General features: G+C 41.9%; 1 protein-coding gene across 1 annotated transcript; it reads right to left on the reverse strand.

The window, feature by feature from the left end:
- Nucleotides 1-4,089: 4,089 nt before the first annotated feature.
- Nucleotides 4,090-6,144, reverse strand: LOC133909834 (1-aminocyclopropane-1-carboxylate synthase 5-like). Its single transcript, XM_062352381.1, has 3 exons — nt 5,646-6,144; nt 5,353-5,513; nt 4,090-5,203 (listed from the first exon to the last, which is right to left on the reverse strand). The coding sequence occupies exons 1-3, from the start codon at nt 5,973-5,975 to the stop codon at nt 4,312-4,314; spliced, it is 1,383 nt and encodes a 460-aa protein (XP_062208365.1). The 5' UTR covers nt 5,976-6,144; the 3' UTR covers nt 4,090-4,311.
- Between the last annotated feature and the right edge of the window lie 12,509 nt (nt 6,145-18,653).

Consider the following 18,653-nt stretch of genomic DNA (forward strand, 5'->3'; position numbering starts at 1 on the left):
ATTTCTAAGTCATGAGTGCGAAGGAGAAAGCTTATTTGCTTAGCCAGTTACCAAGATAATAAATAGAATATGACCTAACCATCATATACCAAGTCTAACGCCGGCGCTCTTTTTTGCCGGCGATAAAAGAAAATGCGAAGACATCTTCTTGGTCATCTTGAACCGTCTACAATGACTTCTTCGAGCAGGCAAGAAAGCACTCTCTCATCTTGTCCAAAGCCAATTAAAAATGCCATGTATGTCCATACGAGTTGTTCGCAAAAGTTTGACCTGCTCGAAGAGACAGAGACAAACCAAAACGGGAGATTCAGCCCACGGAATGTTACCCCGCAGACAGCTATCGCTGAAATACAGGAGATGAAGTCACCAGAAGCAGGTTTCTGCTGGGCTCTCTTGTCACAGAGATGTGACCTAGGTAAGTCGACAAGTATTATTTACTTGTTGAGTCAGCAATGTCAAATGTCAACCCTTAAACCCCATCCATCCAAAGGAGGACACAGCTGCAGGCGAAATCGACGTGTCGAATTAGCTGGAGGTTGACTTGCAAAGATGGCCAGCCGGCTTTGTTTTGTGCTAAAATATTACTCTCTTCGGTTATAAACACACGCCATTTGTATAAGACACGAACTCTAATATATAGTATTGACTACTAATTTCTATTAGAATATATTTATAAAATATATTGAATTTGTAATATTGTGAAAGCATTTTTCAGGACAAATATGTACATACGATTTTAAAGTTTTCAAAATAAATATTTTAAAAATTATTGTTAGCTAAAGTTTTAAAAATGTGATCAAATCTTTTTAAAATGATATGTATTTATGACCGGATGGGCTTCTGTTGCATCATCTGCCCACGTTAATTGTACTACCTCCTGTTAAATCTTTTGCAAGCATTTTGTATGCACGCACGCCAACTTGCTTGCAGGGAAATTATGAGATCCTTTTGGGGGATACTATAGATGTTAATCTACTAACTTGGTCTATTTTGACTTGTTCCTCCATTCGATCCTATGTGGCACCGTTAGCTAAGCTAGGAAATGCTGCGTGATTAAGTATTGGACAAGATTGTGTTTTGGTTAGCGTGAGTAGCTTTCCTTCCAGAACTTTAGTGCTCAGCTCATTTCCTTCTTTGAACATTTCAATGGTACTACCAACCAAAAGGATTCGGGCTTGAACACGAATCAAGAACAGATCATTTATGCAGCTTAATTTACAAATAATAACTAATAACTGTGCATATATAGGTGCAAGTTGTGGCAGTTACCGTCATGTATCATGGAAAAGCTGTGTCATCAGCTATATATAGTTTCCTTTATGGATGAACTAGCTGAGAATTTATAATCATACCAAACTACATATTTCCGTTCTAGTTCACCGATTTTCTTTGGGCAAGTCGCCTCAGATGCGTCGTCTGTTGTTGGCCCACGGCGACCAGTCCTCGCGTTCCCGCCAATCTCGAGCAGCAGAATATACATAAAATTATAAGCAACTTGCTGCACCCCAATCAAAGAAATCATGGGACCCCGGTCTACAAAACCATGTACTGTAGTGCTGTCACAAAATATGAGCAACTTGCTGATTGCGATTAGTCAGGATTGCGCATCGGAAGCCGTGCAAATCTCTTTCCGATCGGCGGCCGAAAAGGCATTGCAAACTGGAAGCACATATGCTCGTATAAGTTTGTTCATGCATGCCACGCGCGCATATGCTCGTATAGTTTGCAAGTCCTACTACGTACAGGCTACTACGTATATGTTGGTCGTCTCCGCGGTTGCCCGTGCTCATGGTTTAATCTGGCCAAGACCAACCGTGCCGTGCTCATGCTTTGGCCAACCGCGCAGATTATCGCCCCCACCTAACCCATGTCTCTGCATGCCATGTTTGAAGCACCGGCACTACTGAGTTCATATGGTTTATAAGTGAAGACGAAGACTATAAGCGCAACCATAATGTGGCAAGTGTCAACAACACAACCTCCACGCCAAACCATTCCTTGCTCACGCTTTCGCCAACAGTATCTTCTAGGGTAATCAGCGTGCACGGCGCAGACGCGACATGCAGGATGTGTTTGATTGTTGGTATCAAGCACATTCTGATTTCATTCTTGAGTATATTCCGGTAAAAAAGGTCATTTAGTTGTCTGTATATATTGTTCCTCCCTGCGTCTACAGATACAATTATACGGTTGAAGTTTGGTCCGGTGGATATGTCTGAATCGAGTTTCTCTTTATAGTCTGATCCGATTGATACATTGCATCTACTATAGTGCTGCAACAGACTCACTCGTTAGTTTTAAATTTAATGTTATTGCATCCGTCTATACAAATAAATAAACAACCTCATATAATCATTACATCCGTATATGCATGATCATTATCCATCTATACAGACAACACAATTCTCTTCTTTTCAAAATCACTATATCTGCTCAACCTACTTCTTACGAGAACTCATGTGAACAAATAAATACGCACTTACAGCTGCTAGGGCTCGTCATTTGGAGTGTGGTTGTGCGGTGCAGTTGTTGTGAGGGCACGGGACGGACAAGAAGGAACGCTTCTTCTTTTGCCTGCTGGCGCGCATGGCATGCAGATGCTGACACGCCATTTGGGTTGGGTCGCTGGAGCCCTCGGTGTACGTGCCGATGCGCTGCTGGCCGACGGCTTCGGGATTTCGGGCACTTTTCTGAGCTGGAGGGAGCCGAGAATTTTTTGTGCCAACGTGTGTGTCGTCACTGCCCTGGACCAGGGGATCTCTCGGCTCCCGTGCTGCGCTCGCCTCCCCGTGTCCGACTCCAACCGCGGACGTCCACTCCAGATCACAAGGGAAAGCTTGTCCGTCATCGACGTACTTCGGAGAATTTCCTGTCTCGCTCCTGGACTAGCTGACAAACTTGCAGCCATGCTCTGTTCCAGCTGCACAGTGAGACACTTGTCACAGTGGCTCCAGTCATGCTCTGTTCCAGAACACTTCTGTATCCCGTTCGATTTCTTCTACTTTCTAAACTTCTTTAAACTAAATCTTTAAAATAACTCCACCAGAATGCATTTTCAAAAATGAACCTTTTGGCCACGCCATAGTCAGTGGGTGGCGTGGTAGACGGACAACGCCGCCACGCCATGGTTGTCTTGCAACTACATGTGCACAACGTAGAGTGACAGGTAGTTTGCAACGGCTTGTTTCTTCTTATGCGTAACAATGTCATTTTGCCAAGCCATCTGGAACTCTGGAAGTGGCATGCATGGTGGGTTCGTTTTAAAATTTAGTCTGTAAGGCTTATTTTTAAAGTTCAGATTTAAAAAGGTTTAGAAATTTAAAAATATTATAGTCCGAGCCAACGCTTCAAATCTTAAATATTCTATTTTTAACACATCTTCACTTTTTACATGATATGATGCAAGTAGCCAGGTATAAATATCATCAATGTCAGGTGTACTAGCAGCCAGGCAGAACCGCAGAAGAATTGACCGTTGTGCATCTCCAGAAGTTGCATCAAAGTGATGAACTCAGCAAAATAAATTTTTGTTATCCTTGATAGGTGTTCCCTTAATTTGTTTGTTTACAAAGCTTACCGACTTAAGGATGTTGACATTTGGAATCAGACTTTCTAGTCATTACTTGGAAAATCATTTTTTAAAAAAAATAAATATTGCAGTAGATCTCAACAGTTCAATAATATGGTTTATAGATACAGGAGTCAAGCGCTAAGCTACCACAGTGAGTAAAAATTTGCAGTAACAACAACAAATACAAACCGAACAACCATGGAAGCAATTGCATTTTTTTTAATTCTTCAAAAAGAAGATTGGCACGTATCACCATCCAAAAGAAAAAAAAAAGGAAGCAAACAAGACGTAAGGAAAAGCAAGAAGAAGCTCACATGAGCTAATTAAGGGAGTGACTTGTCCTCAAATGACTGAAAATTGAAGTACTCTCAATCAGTGATTCTCATCCGTTAGATCAATATCTAACATCTCACATGCAGTATTTCCATAGACAGCTCAAAATTACACCGGGTTTATACTAAAATTTCACATTTGTAGTAGATTAATTTCAGACCAAACAACATGTAATTTCAGGTGACTGAGAGATATAAAATTTCCAGGCGATTGGGGAAGAGACATTCCGGCTAATTAACCATTCTTATACACATATCCCTCATTTTGAGAGAGAATTATTGTTACAAAACTGAAGCTACCATCAACTGACGAATGAAAAAAGAATTAAAACTCACCCTTTGAGTAATTACTCTCTGAATAAATCAATGTTTTAATTTACCCTCAAAATTTAATTTTTACTTCTCGATCTAATGCTGTTCTTGCTTTGTTGTTGTTTCCTTGTTCCAGCTCTCCATGAAGCGGCTCATCCTTGCGAGCGCAACATCCAGCGTGGCCAAGCTCATGTTCGCGAAGCACACCCTGAACCAGCCGGACTCCGAGCAATGGCACGACGAACCCGGTGAGATGTTGAGCTTCACCTCATGCAGCATCCGGTCCCACAGCCTCAGCTCGCCGGCGACGGTCGCCTCGCCGAGCAGCCGCCGCATGTCCATCCACACGAACAGCCCCGTATTGCCGCGCAGGCACGGCACGCCGGCGCGGGCCAGCCCGGCCACGATGTGGTCGTGCCGCTCCCGGAGGCGCTCGCGGTTAGTGCGGATATAGGCGTCGGCGAACGCCGCGTCCGAGAGCATGGCGGCGAGCGTCTTCTGCGTCTGCGACGACACGAGCGTGAAGCTGGACATGCGCCGCGCCGTGGTGACCACGGCGTCGTTGTACGAGTACACCACGCCGACGCGGAAACCCGGGAGGCCCAGGTCCTTGGACAGGCTGTACACGATATGCACGCGCTCCGCGATGCCGATGTCGCCGCGGCGCGCGCGCGACTCGACGAGCTCCGCCACGCTGACGAGGTCCGGTGCCGCGAAGACCGAGCCGGAGTATATCTCGTCGGAGATGAGGTGGATGTTCTTATGAGCCACGAAGTCGAGGACGTCCTCGAGGACAGACCGCTTCACGGTCGTACCAAGCGGGTTCGACGGGTTCGTGAGCAAGACGCCGCGGACGCGCATCCCCGCGGCCGTGGCCTCCTCGTACGCCGCCTGGAGCGCGGCGACCGTGACCTGGAACCCGTTCGCGCTGTCGCAGTGCACCGGCACGATGTTCACTCCTGTCCTCCACCTCAAGTCTCTGTCAAACCTGCACAGCGAGCAGAGCCACCAAGTCAGAACAAGAGATCTAGTAGAACGCTCTGCTCGTAAGCTGCAGCAAGTGTAGAGTACTGTGGCTGTCTGGCAATGCAACAGTAGAATTTGTACGGGCATGCATGCAGCATGCTTGATGCTTACCCTGGGTAGTAAGGAGTGGGAATCAGTAGCGCGTCTCCCGGGTTGGCCAGGATGAACGTAAGCAGCTCGTTGGACGCCGTCGCGCCGGCGGTGAGCACGATGCGGTCGGGGTGAAACCTCGCCTTGCCGCCCCTTATCTTCTCCATGAAACTCGCCATCGCCTGCAAGCAACTGACGCCGTCAGTACATCGTAATCTTAGCTTCGTGCAGAGTCCACGACAACTCAACCAAAGACAAGTGAAGCAGAGCACTTGCTCGCGTTGCGCTTTGTGCTTCTTCGTGTCGTGACGCACCTTCCTGAAGGCCTTGAGGCCGTGGTAGTCCTGGAACAGGGCGTTGTCCCTGAAGCTGGCCACGCCGGAGCCGGCACCGGCGCCGCCCCAGGCCGCCGCCTCCGGGTGCTCCCTGAGGTACCCCTCCAGGAGGTCGAACGACACCTGGTTCTCGGCGAGGCCCATCTGTATGACGCCGCTCGGGTTGGAGACGGCGTCGTAGGGGTTCTCCTCGTATGATTTCCACCCCGCGAAGTAGGGGGAGTCCTCGCCGTGGGCGCCGGAGGTGGCCACCCGCGACAGGGGAGGCGACGCCTCAGGGCTCGCATCGATCAACAACGTGCCACCCATGGCCTCGCACCGAATTTCCACAGGCGATGCAAGTGCAAGAACACTCTTTGAGGCTTGCCGAGGTTGCCAAATATGCAGTGCAACTGCTATGGCAGTTCAGGAAATGAGCACACAAGGCAGAGGACAGCAGGGCAAGGCGGGGTGTGATGATCCTACAAAGTGTGAGGGGGTATATATAGGCAGGTGCAGTATATATAGTTGTGTGAAACCACCAATAAATGTCAAAAGATGTGCGGGATGGCTCAGAAGTGGCCTCACTCTCAACCTCAAATCAAATGATATTAAACAGGATGGACCTTTCATGCTCAACCTGATTAAGCCTAATTCTCTGTCAATGATTGAGCTGTGTCTCTCTGATCTTTCGTCCCTTTGTGAGCTTGTTGAGGCTAGGAGGAGGCACTGGTGACTGATGTAGCTACGGAATGTGCACGGCGGAATACAGCTGTTTCCCCGCCATAATCCGGCTGCAAAAGCAGCTTCAGTTGTCGCCTTTCGCAGGCTGATGGAAGGGAGTTGGCAGATGCAGCAGCAGAAGGAGCAGCTCAAGCCCAGCCCGCGATGGATCGTGCGTACAGATGGGCACCTTATCTCCTAATCCTTTCTTTAATCCCCGACGCGATCAGAGCTCACGGCCCTGCGCACGCCGTCGTCGGCACTGGTAGTTTCGCGCCAGCGAAATCCCCAGGGGAATATTTGCCGGTTCCGGAGCATGCATGTCGGCCAAGGGAGAGCTCAACAGGCTAGCTTAGCTTCACAGCTCAAACATGTTCGGGACTTTTTTTTATGAAATAGTAGGATCGTTCCGGGTTATATATTAATAAAAAGAAACTAAAGTATGAAGGAAGCATCTTATATTTACTAACTAGAGGGTTTTTTTGGGCTCCACATTAATCTAAAAAAATCCTAGAAATTCTCGTAAAAAAGCAAAACATATAACTGTCGAATTGATTATCTGTAACCATAGATTAACAATCAGACGAAACAACGTAGAAGATTAAAAAACAAATCATAGAGTTCAGCCTCAAAACTACTTCTATATAAAATGAAAATTATAAATTAGATCTATTCACAAATAATAAACATGATTCCAATATTATAAACACAAATTACATTTATATTTTACATTCTAATATTTAAATATAAATAGCTGATGTATCTTAGCATACAACTATTATTAACATAAATATCTACAATTCAACTGTAAGTTAAATATTAAGCCTATGCAGTCGTACGAGTTGATGCGCTAGTTACAATCTAAAAATAAAAATAAAAAGAGACCTAAACAAGGGACTTTTTATGCAAGTTCTTTTCTCTGATGGTCAGTTTATGTGCTTAAGAAGATCTTGGCTCTGGCTCTGCTACCACGCTGAATTTTACGACTCCGTGTTTAACCTGAATCATGAAAGCTTGGCTGTCTGATAATGTACGCAATCGTGCATTTCTGCGCATGTTCACGGAGTAATGTGTTTGATACCTGTTGACAGCAGATCATGGACTTGGCTGCATCTGATTGCAACTAAGAAAAAACTGGACGTGTTTGACCTCCAAAGGCCAGCGACTAAACAAGAGCGACCAACGCTCTAACCATGGACGACTTTTTCTAGCTCCAGCTCAAGCTGTCCCCGGAGGTTAGGTTGCCCCCAAATCTGAACACTGATAGAGAATCGCTTTTCCTTTTCTAGATGCCAGCCATCTCCCAATTAAGAATGCCCCCATGATACTCTCTGCTCACCGGTGACCATTAATTGATTATGCACCTCATGATCCACGAACGGACTATGATACGTACGTGCCCGGGTGGCTGGGGCGTCGAATCATTGGAAGCTGCTGCGTATTTCGCCAGCGCTATAATCTGTACTTGTTTGATTGTTTCAGTGTGCCGCTTGGAACGTACAAGTTCCTTCTTAAACTGGAATTGGCAGTACTGAAACTAGTACGGCTCTACAGGTTCGCAAAACTGTGTGTATGTTTTTTTTTTTTTGGCAGTTTTAGTTCTGTGTGCTATTCTTTCAGATGCCCGGTGTCCTATTACATATTTGAAACGAATCTGTACCTGCTAGTTCAATGTGTTTTATTTTTGCGACGAGCCTAGTTCAACAATTCTTCTGAAAGACAGCATAGTTCAGTGACAATATATTAAGCCTTGCTTCATTTCTAATGAATTTGCAACAAAGGGCTTAAAATTGCAAATTTACTTGTGCAACTTGACATGTTGCGTAAGCACCAGATTTGCAGCAAACCAGGGCCGCTGGAATCGACACGAGTTGTTTTGCCAATCAGCTTTTGCGGAAAGAAATGAAAAACCACGGAGCTTGTTCAACGGTTTTGGGCGAGCATGCGTTTTTAATTCCAAATTGCTTGCTTGGAAGGCGTTTTACCTGCGAATGACAAGGCTTTAACGCTCTTCCGTACATCACCAACGTCAACATCACCGCTATGGCAGCGCCAAAAGGGCAAATTTTGACCAAGTCGAAATTCTCAGAAAAGGTTACAACTTACAAATTAGGAATGTCTACGCCAACAACTACAAACCCCCCCCCCCCCTCCACACACATGTATGTATGTACATATGTATAACAGTAAGTTTTTGTTCGTGCTGTTGTTTAAAATTGCATTAATCTTTTATCATATTTATAAAATGACTATATATATCTCTAACGTCCTATTTTTTTTTAGGAAAACTGGAGGGATTAGGTCCCTACCGGTTATATGTATTTATTATAAAAGAGGAACAGTACAATATAGAGAGATTAGAGGGGAGGGGTGCAAAATGAAGCCAAGAAGTTACAATTTGGAGTCTATCCATTGAGAAAGCTGTCCTAGGAAATTTCGTTTTATCCTATGAGTTATTAAGCTTAACTCACGAAGAAATCTAGTCTTGCATCTCATAATAGTTGGATCCATCTAATTGAATAGCCAGTCATTTTAAACTATCCAAATGCTCTAGCACACGAGAATAATAATTTTCATGAAAATAGGCTCAATTATGTTATGCTTTAGGTAAGCCCAAACTCGGTGAACATGAATGTGATGTGACAGGGAAATAACAATTGAGGACCAACAAGCTCTTGCAAAGTTATACTCCTCTCTTTTTTTTTAATTGCTGAGCCCCCTTTACCCAGGGCCTTCCTTGGAGGCCATTTTTAAAGAGGCGTGCGACACCGGGGTTCGAACCCCGGCAGGCGCTGCCGCTCCGATGCGGCTTGCCATCGGGCTATTGCCCGTTCGCAAGTTGTTGTCTCCTCTCTTATCCCTGATGTCTTGTTGGTATAGAAATCAAAAGTTATACTTTCTTCCTTTAAAAAAGACCAAACAAAAAAATAATGCATATTTTTCAGCCCAGTGATGGAGTCTTAAAACAAGGTAATCTTCAACATGGTCGCAGATCTTTTAATTGAAGGAAAGAACTGCTTTTTTGGAGATATTTTTCTGTTGATTTTTGGATCGTGAGACGTGGATTTGACCAGATCAGACATCAATAATCCAATTGGTCCTGCATAAACATCTCCTGCCTTAGAAATGGAATCAAATCAAATATGGCATCGATCTGTTAGGTGAGTTCCCGAGTGAAGCCTGGATCCAACTCTGTACATAATCAAATCATGATCAAGTTCTCCGGTCATATATAATCTCATCATCTCCGTATTTTACAAGATATGAAAGATCGTTTAGATGCTGGTAAAGTCGCAGATAAATTTAAGCAAAATATATGCGTACTCTCGTGTCACACTCATATGTCATGCATGAATAGATTGGCTCAGCGAAAGAGATCTTCTGCAACAACCAAAAAGAAGACGATTTGCAACTTGTACTCGAGTGCAATCAGAAAATGGAACTTGGCAAGAAAGAAAGAAAACCATGATCAGACATAATTTGCAGTCGAATTATAGTGCGACTGACCATTAATTTGGAGAGTTGACAAGGAACACCTACCCTTTTGTCCTGAGCAACACAACCAAAGTTCCAGCAAGATGAACTTGAAACAAACGCTGTAGTCGGCCATGCCAAGTCACCCTCCAAACTTTTGTTTTGGCTTTTTCTCTGGCAGAATTGAAAGACCGTATATTTCGCCTCGTAAGTCATAAATCGTAACCTTCCTTTTCAACAAATTGAACGTTTGCAAGCGACCTTGGTAGCCAGTAGGTAGCGACGTACAGGCGGCCGATCTCCATCTTCTTCCTCGACGAACCAACCGCGGAGTGCCAGCTCCATCGAGATCGAGACCGGAGCATGCGCGCATCAAGGTCAAGTGTCTGCTCTCACTGTCTCACACTGCTTGCTCGGCGTGCGTGGTTGCGGGGGGAACGAGACAGAATAATGTTTTTTTCGCGAGCTAGCTGCCGATCGAGCTGGAAGAAACGCATCAGCTAGCGTCGTGCCGTCCCTGCCTAACCAATCCTACGCTACACTACAGCTCGCGGTAGCTAGCCAGCATGCCGCGCGCGGCCGGCGACGAAGCTTCTCGCCAAGTCGGGTCGAGCCGTCGACGGATGTCCCCCCAGCTCAGCTCCGTGCCAGCGGGAGCCCGCGCCGTTCCTCCCGTGCCGGGAAAGCGACGGAAGCACGCAAGCTTGCAGGTCCTGTTTGTTGATCTCTTCAAATCATGGTGATGGAGATGGAGATGCAGATGGCGAGTGATGCAGGCAGATGGAACAGTGGCTGACTGCCCGGATGGCGGGAACATCCGACGGAGGCTAGGAGTACGAGTGTAGACCAATGAATGCTGATCATGTTGGTGATATCTAATAGTGGTAATTATTAATTTAGATTTTTTATTAGATACAACTGAGTACACTTCTCACGTATATCACATTCACGTCTCACGCACGCACACAAGTGCGCATCCTAAATACAGGCTAAATTTACAACATATAAGCATGTACATCCTACTTAACGTGCATGTACGTACGTGCCCTAGCCCAAGAGCAACGGGGGGTTAAAATCACATGTGAGCACCCACGCCGAAGCCAAGCTTCGAACATGGGTGGGCTCGGTCGCTCACCTGACGACTTTGCCAACGAGCTACGACTCATTCTCAATTATTAATTTAGATTGAATATACATGGAAAACAATCCGTGAGGGATTGGAGTTGTAATGGATCCCCTTTCTAACGTGAAAAGACTATTAGCATAATCTATATAAATGGAGGTGTGAGATTGTGAACTTATCAATCCACCATCTTGAAACACTAGCCGCTACCTCCACCTAACCTCCCAACGAATCACTAGTGGGATGTGTGGTGCTAGCATACTGATGCATGGCGTTTTACTACTAGACGTGTGAATACCGTAGATGTGTTGATGCGCGTTTGTTCGATCTTTCGAAAAGTAATATGATAAGTTTATTGGTGGAGCTTCGACGTTGATGATCCAAAGGCTCCGAACAGAACAGATCGAGAACCATCGCAACCACTACACCACTACTTTGTGGTTATCAACCGTGTTAAGACGCGGTTGACCTTGTCAAGAAGGTTTTTTCTGCAAGCGAATCAAGAACATAAGCAAGAACAGGTATGCAATCTGAATATTGCTAATTACCAAAGAAGTGCTCGAGTTGGGGTTTAACAAACCGATAAATGGAAAAACTGTCTAAAACAAAATAATCTAAGCTAAACTCAAACCTAAACTACAATAATTACTGTGTATATATAGGAGGACGTGAGGAGGTCGACCTAGAGTTGTGCAGCCGTCGAAAGATGCGTGCACAACCTGGACTCTGACCCCGACACGATTACAAGACCCAACTAGATCCAAAACGATTGCGTAATATCTTATTCCTTCGACTCTAATTATATTATAAGTAATATTTGGTCAAGCGCATATCCACTAGAAAGAGCTCGTCGTAAGCTTTCCAAAATGTCCAAGATTGACTAAAACGGAATTCATATAAGAGACTTATGCCAGTTTTACTGACGTGCTGTCCTGGGACTCGAGCACGACCACGACCACGACTAGAGCTCAGCCTCAAGTCCGAGTAGACTTGACCTTCGAGGGGTGACATCGGGTAAGGCTGTGATGCTTCTCCCATGTTACTAAGAAAAAAAAATACAAAACTTAACAGTATTTTATTCTCTACGAAGAAAATATAAACAATAAGGAATGAATTCACTATGTATGTATCGAGGGAGCTACGGGCGCATCATGCGTTGTGGTTTTTAATATGGTGCCAATCGATGACAAGGATGTGAGGAGGAAAAGTTATGTTCGTGAGATGATTGAGATCAAATACTTCCTCTATACTGACACATAACCTGTTCCAACTCTTTTTCCGTTATACTGCATGTCTGAGAGTAACGATCTATAATAGTTTACACGGATGATTTTTGAGATTAATGTGATAGAAATTTTATTATTGCACTAGCATAGCGTACTCGTTACCTATGTATCAGCATAGGCGAATAGATAGTGTTGGAGATATCTCTCCAGCATATGTGGTTCAAGCTTGGGTACACGAAGGGCTTAGGGGCACCAAGACAGGTCACCTTGGAAACCTGAAGGGATAATCCCCGGTGACCTGGGGTATCCAAACCTCCAAGGGGTCCAAAGACCTAGAGGATCAGGCCTTGGGGGGGGGGGGATCTGGAGACCTGAGGAATTCAAACCTTCGAGGCGTTTGAGGGACACTAGGAAGAAGTCAGCTAGGAAGTGTTGAATCCCACATGTCGTGAGCCTGCAATAAACAAGCAAACATGAATGAGTGTAGCTAGCAGATGACTTTAACCATGTAATTGTTGCACTATACCATTTTACCTTTGGTCAACTCCCGATCAACTTTACCAACCCAGGGGCGATATCAACTTTGTACATGACCTCCCTTAAGGCCTATAAATCCACATGTAACCCTTCCAAGATAACACTCATTCTCATACTATACAATACACATTCACAAGGACATGCAACCGTACAAAGTTTTCTGACTTCTGAAGACTCAGGGGCTTGCCGACTGAACATAACAGCTCACGGCCTAACCAATATAAATCATGCGTCTTACTTAACTCTCAGACGCGAGGCCCGTTAAAGGGCTTACCGTCCTCCGCATACTTTCGTGAGACGTTGTGACATGTTTGTTCCAAGTCTAAGTCGTGTTCGTTTACCAGATACACCAATGACATGAGAGGGCGAAGCTGACGATGGCGCCGACACCGGAGGTCACGCCGCTGGTGGCTCAGCCTGTATGCGATCCAGTGCTTCTTAGCAGTGGAACGGATTGCCGTCACCATTCTCATGGTGGATCAAACACATTGTTTGATCGCCGTCGACCAGGTTCGAATTCCAAATTTTGGTTCCTGGCAGATGGAGATGGATCGGATGAGGAAGGAGCAGATGTGTCCAGAGGGGATATCGCAACGCCATCCACAATTGAGGTGCTCCAATCAGCTCTAAAAGTTGGCTTCACAGTGGCGGACATGGTGGAAGAGGAGGCACATCTGGCGCGAGTTGATTCTTCGACGAAGCTAAAGAAGTTTGGTTCTTTTGCAGGTTTAAATCAACTAGATACGAGTAACCATCTAAATAATATTTAAACTAATCATTAAAACGATTATTTATTTAATCATATTCACAATGATTAATCGAAATACTATTTTAGTAGTCTCGACATATGTTTACTTCTAGAATTGAAACACACACATTTACAATAAACATATCATCACAAGACATAATAAAAGAGTAGTTAAATTCAATTACAAGTCCTTAGGTAGATTAATTTTTACAACAAAATACATAATCTGAATATTTGTTAGATTAGTTACGTAGTGGAATAAGTTACATGACGATATAAGATAGGTAGCGTCGTTTGCCCTTAGGTATCACCTAAAACCCTAAACTAATAACACACGAATAGAATGACACTATTCCTACCCGTCGCCAACATCGACGGACATAAAGTAACCAAAAATTAAATCTTACTCTCCTGAAAAGCAAACAAAGCGCGTGAGTACGAAGGTACTCGTAAGACTTAATCCGTAATGAGCACTTATAAATAGCCCGACTTCAAGAAGAATGCATATAGGTAATTAGCAAGGATTCAGCCACAAAGGTTAAGTAACTTCATATTCAAAAACTCTTCGGACTCAAGTGTATAAGGGGGCTAATGCAATTGAACGATGGTAATATAAGATTCGAAGACTTAGACGATATCTGAGAGGGTGGGCAAAGAACATGCGTGGTAGAGATAAAAGACCGAAGGAAGAGCTCTCTAAAAAGATAGATGAATTAGAAAGGAAGGTGAAAAAAATTATTTTATCTTCGGAATAATCTGATTTGTTGCGATGTTTCAAAGCAACTTTAGCACAGCTACTGAGAGAAAAAGAGATAGCATGGCTCCAACGCTCTAAGATGAAAAAAAACTCTTTGAGAGTGATAGAAACACGAGGTTTTTTCAGTTAATTGCCAATGGCAAACATCGTAAAACACATACACATAGAACATGATGGTCGAACCTTAACCTGGAAGGATGAAATTAAAGAACATATCACTACTTATTACGGAGACTTTTTTGTCCACCTGTGAATAATCAGTTTTCGATGCTTGAGGCTCATAGAGAGGACATCCCTCATGTCTCTGATATTGAGAATGATATGCTTGTAGAAGGTTTTTTTTGAAATAGAAGTCAAAGAGGTGATATGCCAAATGGAATACAATAAAGCACCAGGTTTAGATGGGTTCCCTACGGAATTCTATCAAGTTTTCCGAGAAGTAATCAAGGCTGATTTGATGACCTTATTTGATGATTTTCATAAGGGTGCTCTTCATCTTTTCAACTTAATTTTGGAATAATTACTTTACTCCCCAAAATTAAGGATGAGGCAAAAATTCAACAATACAGACCAATTTGCCTTCTGAATGTTTCCTTCAAAATCTTCACTAAAGTTGCTACAAATAGAATTGTTGGGGTATCATAGAAGATAGTTAGACCTTATCAGATTGTGTTTATGTCAGGAAGGAACATTATGAAAGGGGTAGCTATACTTCACGAAATAATTCATGAGATACATATGAAGATGCTTAATGGGTGATTCTTAAACTAGATTTCGAGAAAGCATATGGTAAAGTCAAATAGCCTTTTCTACAACAAACTTTATGAATGAAGGGGTCCTCTCCTATTTGGTGTTCATGGATTGAATAGTTTGTAAGAGGGGGGAGTGTTGCAGTCAAGGTAAATAATGATATAGGAAGATATTTTCAAACAAAGTGGGTGACCCTCTATCACCTATTCGTTTTAATATAGTAGTAGATATGTTGGCGGTTCTGATTGGCAGAGCTAGAGAGGCGGGTCAAATTCAGTGAGTAATGCCTCACTTAATTGATGATAGATTATACATATTACAATATGCAGATGATACGATTTTTTTTTATGGATCATGATATTGATCAAGCTATGAATATGAAGCTGCTGCTTTGTGTATTTGAGTAATTTTCAGGCTTGAAAATTAATTTTCATAAAAATAAATTATTTTGTTATGGGGAGGCTAAGGAGTTTGAGAAGCATTATTCGCAAGTGTTCAAGTGTGAGATGGGTCTACCCCTTTAGATATCTTGACATCCTTGTGCATAATAGGAAGATAAGTAATAAAGATTGATGTAGATGATAGATTACATAAGCAATTGAGTAGCTAGAAAGGTAAACTTTTGACTGTTGGGGGACGCTTAGTTCTGATTAACTCAAATTAGGTAACACTGTGATATACATGTTGTCCTTTTTTGAGATTTCTTGGGGAATTCTTAAGAAGTTGGATTATTATAGATCAAGATTCTTTTGAGCACAAGAAAAAATACCGCCTGGTGAAATAGAGAATCTTATGTAGACCTAAAGACCATAGTGGCTTAGTCATAAAAAAAATCTTGATGTCCATAATAAATGTTTACTTAGTAAACGGCTTTTCAAGCTTTTAAATGAAGATGAGACGTGGTGACAATTGTTGAGGAGTTTGGGATATTTTCAACTTAATAATGGCACCCGATAGATTCTGGGAAGATATCTGTCTTGGAAGATCAACTTTTCGAGATCTTTACCCCCATCTATATGGGATAGAGAGAGAAATGTTAAGGTTACAGATGTGTTAAAGTCAGATCCCTTTAATGTATCTTTTCGTAGGCCTCTAATAGGGTGTAATTTATATGATTGGAATGTTTTGGTGGCAAAGTTGGCTTTTGTGCGAATTCATAACCATGAGAATGTGTTTAAATGGTCCTTGCAGGCTACCGAAACTTTTATGGTACAGTCTATGCATAATAATTTGATGAATCAGGGTTTTAATAGTGGTTACTATTTTTTGTGGAAGTTAAAAATCTCATTAAAAATCAAGTTTTCCTTTGATATTTAATTATAAGGGTTATTCTCACAAAAGATAACCTACTTAATCGAAACTAGTATGGTAGTGTCCAATATTGTTTTTTAATAGCAAGGAGACTATCCAGCATTTGTTTTCTGATTACCAGTTTGTAAAGTTCATTTGGAGAGCAGTGCAGATTGCTTTTGATATTTTACCTCAAAAGTGTTTTGCATATTATTGGTGATTGGTTATGCAATATGGACCGAAAGTTGAAAACCTAGATTTTGGTTGGGACAAGTGTTTTATGTTGTATTATTTGTTTTTGACAAATTAAAACTAAATACTTAGATGCAAGTAATATTTAAAGGAATACATTGGATTCGACAGTGGTCCCAATTGTAAAAGGAGGAGGCAACATAAAATAAAATAGGCATGTCGTATTCAGGAGACTATGATAATAGAGATTTTCGTTAAACATGGGTGAATTTCTACTATGAGGCTCGGACCTTGAAGTTGGCTTTTGATCATATTTATGTTTGGATTAACTTTAATTCTTGTCATTTGTTGGCTTTGCAGCCCACGACTATAACGTTGTAATAATAAATGGTTGTGTGAGTGCCTTATATATAGATCAAAATAATAAAACATTACCTTATCTTAAAAAAAATGTCCTCCACAATTGGATACTAATCACGCGTGTTTTTACGGGAAATAGTGGAATGTTAGGCACTCCACAATTGACATGCACAACGTTGGGTTCCCCAGTTCGTCCAGTGCCCAGATAGTACATAGAGACCTTTGGGCTTTGGCCCGTCTACTGATGATGGCCTCATACCGTCCTACGATCAAATAAAGTGACCAGGCCCAGACAGACAAAACCCACCAGGCTAACAGTGCTAGGTGCTGAATTTTTTATTTATATTTTTTTTTCTTTAATATTTACAAAATTATACTCCCATTTGAGCAAGGTCTCGTACAATAAATAGACAAGACCTTATAGGCTCCGCCGCTCAGACGGCTAAAAATATGAAAAATACAATCAGTCACATGTCACCCGTTTTAATTGCTCTCGCTCTCTGAACTGGACATATCTCCTTAGTACGTGTTCGTGCTTGTTCTGTAAGTAGTGTTCGTGCTTGTGTGTGCATATTTTTTATTTAATCCTCATTTTATCTAGAGTACAAAAGTGATCTAAAAATTCATGGATGTTTTTACGAGTAAACTAGAGCTTACTAGTAGCAACTCATTTTAATTAGTTTAATCCAAAAATCCTAAGCCAATATCTAATTAAAATTTTCTAAAGAAGCATACTTTTTTAACTTCTAGTAACTTTTAATTCCTCAAATAAATTCCCAAAACTTAGAGAAAAATCACTAATATTCTTCTCATGTGATGAACTAATTTATAATAATATTTCTAATCCTAGGTTATTTGGTGAAAAACCGAGTTCATTTATAATGCTCCATTTATATGTATTTTTATCATTTCATGTGATATTCTCTTTATAATTTAATTTAAATTCAAACAAATTTACGATGATCTTTTAGTGAACTTACCCATTTATTGTGCATCATTTGGATGAAGTTGTGCATTTTAGACAAGACGATACAGAATTTGATTCTATGTAGTTTACTCCTAATAAACCATGTCAAGTCAAATGGATGACCCAAATCATTCTCATTCTTAATTTGCTTTTATATGCACTTTGGACACTAGACTACTTTTTACCATATTATCATGAAACCAGTTGACATGAGTAACCTCACCAGTATGCCCAAAGTTTCCCATCTTTTTTAATGATTCATTGATCATTTGGAGAGATCTGATCTACTCGACAAATGCACACACGGTAGTTTAGGTTAAATTTTTTTATAAATTAGTATATCACATGAGAAGAATATTAGTAAATTTTCTCTCATTTTTAAAAATTTATTTGAGTCATTAAAAATTGCTAAAAAGTTATAAAAGTAGGGGTTTTAGAGAATTTTAATTAAATATTGGTTTAGCTTTTTTATCAAATTGATTAAAATAGGTTGCTAGTAAGTTCTTGTTAACTCATAAAAATGCCTATGAATTTTTAGATTACTTTTATACTCTAAATAAAATTGAGAATTAAATGAACATATTCCTACATAGCAACCATGAACACGTAGAACCAGATATCGCCGATTAAGATGCTAGAGCAAATCTCACCCGTTCACAGGTGACATATTATCTGATCGTATTTTTTGTATTTTTTTATCGGGTTGATAGCATATTTTTTCAATTTTTTCAAACAGATGTGTAATTATGGAAATATTAAAGAAAAAATATATAAATACAAAAATGGCTAGGTGCTACCTTGCTGAGTCTACAACAGTCCCTGATTATTAGCAACAAATGGTGCCCGTAGCCAGCAGTTCCT

This window comes from Phragmites australis, chromosome 2 (assembly GCF_958298935.1).
Source record: "Phragmites australis chromosome 2, lpPhrAust1.1, whole genome shotgun sequence".
NCBI lineage: Eukaryota > Viridiplantae > Streptophyta > Magnoliopsida > Poales > Poaceae > Phragmites > Phragmites australis.

Excerpts from the sequence above, each read along its gene's own strand:
- LOC133909834 (XM_062352381.1), bottom strand. The coding sequence starts at position 5,975 with ATGGGTGGCACGTTGTTGATCGATGCGAGCCCTGAGGCGTCGCCTCCC. Across the intron at positions 5,514-5,645 it reads GCCTCAAGGCCTTCAGGAAG|GCGATGGCGAGTTTCATGGA; the intron begins GTGCGTCACGAC and ends AGTTGCTTGCAG. Across the intron at positions 5,204-5,352 it reads CCCACTCCTTACTACCCAGG|GTTTGACAGAGACTTGAGGT; the intron begins GTAAGCATCAAG and ends CTCGCTGTGCAG.